The following is a 4,168-nucleotide window of genomic DNA, read 5'->3' as shown; positions in this document are numbered from 1 at the left end:
ATTTTCATATATCTAGGCCAAAACGCCCGAGTAAAACATCTATCACCAGTGCATTTTTACAAGTAGAGAGAGGGGGAGAGGGAGAGAGGGGGGTGACAGGGGTATAACATGAGGGAGTTAGGCACCCAAGCCACACATCAGCAGCCTGCTTGAGATCGGTTGGGAGGCGAACACGCCAGAGAACGGCGTCCTCTCTACACAGTTGCAGCAGCCGGGGAAGCGATGCCGGCAAGTTCTGGAAGACGACCACGTTGCGGTGTTTTCAAAGTTGCCAGCAGCATAGCAGCAGGAAGGCTGCGTCTTGGATGTGGCTAGAAAGAGCTTAAGTGGCCCCTCAATTCGGGCCAGATTGGGACACGAGCAAAATGATAATCCTACATCTATGGATAGGCTACGAAGGCCGAGGTAAATTTTCAAACTATGAAACCTCTCGGCCCCTGAATTTCAGGAGGGTGGGCCCCTTCCTCTAACGATCCAATAATCCTCTTCCACGAAGTTGGTTACATAAAACACGTAGGAAACTTTACGTAGGTCTAGCATTACTCCGAACAGAAACGGTATTAATGTTACCAAATTTGTGAAAACTTAGTATTCGAGTGATTTTTAATTTGATTTCGTCCCTTCAACTGAAATGATAATGATAAGCCAAACTATCGAATTACAGTATTGGTGGCCAAAAACTGAATGAACTGAAGTCTGTAATAACCGTGAACAGCGAGAACATTACATATATTGATCGGCAAGGTTTACACAGTTGCATGCATGCATGGGCATGCTTATTTATTCTGACATACTAATACGTGATGAAATGCACGGACGACAGTGGTATAGCACGGATGACGGATCCGAGTGCGCGTGTCGCGTTTGGTAGCTCGTGTACCTAGGTCACGCGTCGGACCACGTGACCGGCACCACCCCATCGTCCGTGTCGAGCCCGAGCGCCTTCCACACGGCCGGCGACCCGTCGACGATGTTGTTCGCGCACGGGGGCTCGAAGTTGTGCTCCTCGTCGCAGCCATGCTTCGAGTCGCACTCGTCCACCACCGTGGCCGTGGCGGTCCTCCCGTTGGCGGCCCGGATCACGACGCGCTTCCCGCACCGTCCCCCGCCGGCGAACCACCCGGTCGACAGTGCGACGACCATCTGGGAGTCTGGGTGGAACCTCTCGTCGCACTCGGACTTCCCGCCGCCGTCCCCGCCGTCGGCGAAGCTGTTGAGCGTGAGCGAGGCGCGGGTCCTTCCCGTGACGCGCGGGGAGCACGCGAACGTTCTATAGCGCCGCCCGTCTTCGCAGCACTCGGAGTCGTTCTCCGTGCTGCAGCTGCCGGACTCGCCGGCGATGGTGCCGCTTGGCTGGCATGTCTGGAGTAGAGCGCGGTGTGGGAAGCTGGTGGCGAGGGCTAGGGGAAGGGTCGTGAGCACGAGGAGGGCGTAGGACACGGGACGAGTAGCCATGCTTGGTTCACTTTGTCCTAGTGCTGTGCTGCTGTGCTGTGCGTGGGTGCAAACTTATATAGCCGCGGGCTAGCGATGGCGAGGAAGCAACTTGAGGGTTTTGATGGGTAAGTTGACTGTTCAATCGTCTCCCTGCTAGCTGAACTTTCAGTCTGTCCATGTGCATGTACACATTTGCAGTCAGGAAGGAGCGCTACATTATCCATTTGTGTACTCAAATTCCCTTTTTTTAAGAAGTATGTATACTCATCCGTATGAACACACACAAATATCTTATCTCCATGAGCATCTTCAAAAAACTGAGCCGGTACATCCTTTTATGATTGACAAAGTCGCTACAGACGCCTTGATAATCGACGGAACGTCCCCTCCCACTAAACGCACATCATCAGAAAGACTGAAATAAATCCAGAAAAATCAGCAATGTCAAGTTCAGAAATTAAACTGGGTTGGGATACCACTCTCCTCCTAACCGTCCAAACGCACATCATCAGAAAGACTGAAATAAATCCAGAAAAATCAGCAATGTCAAGTTCAGAAATTAAACTGGGTTGGGATACCACTCTCCTCCTAACCGTCCAATCACAGATTAATTTAATTTACAGAATTGGTATGACCTTGAACTGTAGAGACAATAGAATTTGTTTGAATAGATTGCAAGCAGTGCTTCAGGCAATCTAGAAAACATTACTCCTCGAAACTAACTATGACTTTTCTTTCCTTCCCTCCACGGAAAGGCTAGCCGCTGCCTCCTCCTTCCTCCACAAAAAAGTTAGGGTGTCTGCCTCCCGTCGTCGCCGCCGCAGGTCCGCCTCCTCTCTGGTGGCCCTAGGGCCATGGGGGCGTGGTGGATCTCGGCAAGTGCCGGCGGGAGGGCTCCGTTTTTAGCCGTTTCTTTCAGTTTTGCTAGGGTTTGTGTCCTGCTCAGGAAGACGAGACGGCGGCGGCTCCCTGAAGATGGAATAAAGGTCTCCCCGCCTAGTCCCCGTTCCGGCGGCGCATCTAGCACCGTTGGTGGGCGTGTGGAGGTGTGTCTCTGGCGGATCTATCTTTGGTGGATTTGCTTGGATCTCGTCGTTGTTCGTCTACGTTCGCGTGTCTTCGGATTGGATCTTTCTGATCTACGTTATTCTTCATCTGCGGCGGTTGCTGTTCTGGTGCGCTGGTCCTACGGGGCCTTAGCACGACGACTTCCCGACTGTCTACTACAACAAGTTGTGCCCGACTCCGGCGATGGAGGGGCGATGACGGCGGCGCGCCTTCGGCTCGCTTCAGTGTTGGTAGTCGTCGCTAGGTGGTCTATGGATCTGGATGTAATTTTTATTATTTCTGGTATTCGTTGTACTGCCATGATTGAAGATGAATAGATCGGAAATTTTCTCGCAAAAAAGAAACTAACTATGACTTGAGAAAAATGATGGGATACCTGTGCTTTTGAGGGGAAATGATGGGATATAAGTGAAAGGCTCTGTACTTTGAATATCTTCCGGACAAATGAAGGCCCAAAGGCCGGAGGTAGGCCCTGATCACGTGATGAACACGACGAAATAGGCGCGGTCCGTAGCGGATTTTCATTTAGCAACATGTTATGTGTGGCCCGTGTATGAGACAAAAGCCGACCGGGCCGAAATAGAAAACTGAATCGTAAAAAACTGTCCATACATAGACATACCTGTACGGCCGCCTTCCTCACGTAAGAAATTTCGGTTCGTGCCAGTCCACAATGAGGCAGCGCTCTTTGTGATGTGACAACTTAAAAGACGAAATCACTGGCTGAGGAGTACTCCTTATAAAGATCACTCCGACTCCCCAGGTTGCGACAAGTGGCGCACATGCAGCGTGTCATTTGTCGCAATATGAGAGTTTTTCTCTTTTTTCATGGATTTATTTATTCAAAATATTTTATCTCTCAAACTCTGTGTCCAAATCTCAAAGCGCTTTCACCGTTAGATTCATCGCGTCAAGATCTTCAAAACTAGATCCCATGTTGATAGGTTTTGACGAACTTATTTTTCACGAAAAAACCGGACAAAAAACCGAACCGGGAGCACGGGTTTTTTCCCGTTTCGAAAGAGGCACGCTCGTGCCTCTCATAAAATCACAACCGTGCCTCTCGCGAAAGCAAAACCGTGACTCTCGCGAAAGAAAAAAAAAAGAGAAAACGGATTCTTTTCGTTTTCGAGGAGTCACGGCCGTGCCTCTCGCGAAAGCACACCCATAACTCTTGCGGAAGCAAAAACTGTTACTTTTGCGAAAGAAAAAAAAACAGAAAACACATTTTTTTCGTTTTCAAGAGGCACGGACCGTGAATCTCGCGAAAGCACACCCGTGCCTCTTGTGGAAGCAAAACCGTGACTCTCGCGAAAAGAAAAAAATAGAAAACGTATTTTTTTTCGTTTCCGAGAGGCACGGCCGTGACTCTCGCGAAAGAAAAAAAAAACAGAAAACGCGTTTTTTCGTTTTCGAGAGGCACAGCCGTGACTCTCGCTAAAGCAAAACCGTGCCTCTAGTGAAAGCAAAACCGTGACTCTCACGCAAAAAACTTTTTTCAAATTTTTTTTATCGAAAAGTTACGGAGACTAGTGGAAAACCAAAACATCGAAAACCCCCGGAAAAAACTGTTTAAATAGCCGAAAACGGGTGCGAAAAAATAAAAAAATAAAATTCGGAGAAAGCGCCCAGAGCACGACACGTGGCGAATGGCTGAGAGCGC

At 49.4% G+C, this 4,168-nt stretch overlaps 1 protein-coding gene across 1 annotated transcript; it reads right to left on the bottom strand.

Moving 5' to 3' along the window:
* Positions 1 to 681: 681 nt before the first annotated feature.
* Positions 682 to 1,466, bottom strand: LOC119305020 (kiwellin-1-like). Its single transcript, XM_037581661.1, has one exon. It carries the CDS (start codon positions 1,453 to 1,455, stop codon positions 886 to 888), a length of 570 nt encoding a protein of 189 aa, XP_037437558.1. The 5' UTR covers positions 1,456 to 1,466; the 3' UTR covers positions 682 to 885.
* Between the last annotated feature and the right edge of the window lie 2,702 nt (positions 1,467 to 4,168).

Source organism: Triticum dicoccoides, chromosome 1B (assembly GCF_002162155.2).
Source record: "Triticum dicoccoides isolate Atlit2015 ecotype Zavitan chromosome 1B, WEW_v2.0, whole genome shotgun sequence".
Taxonomy (NCBI): domain Eukaryota; kingdom Viridiplantae; phylum Streptophyta; class Magnoliopsida; order Poales; family Poaceae; genus Triticum; species Triticum dicoccoides.
Note: the sequence above shows the minus strand (reverse complement) of the source record. Positions and strands in the feature narration are given on the sequence as shown.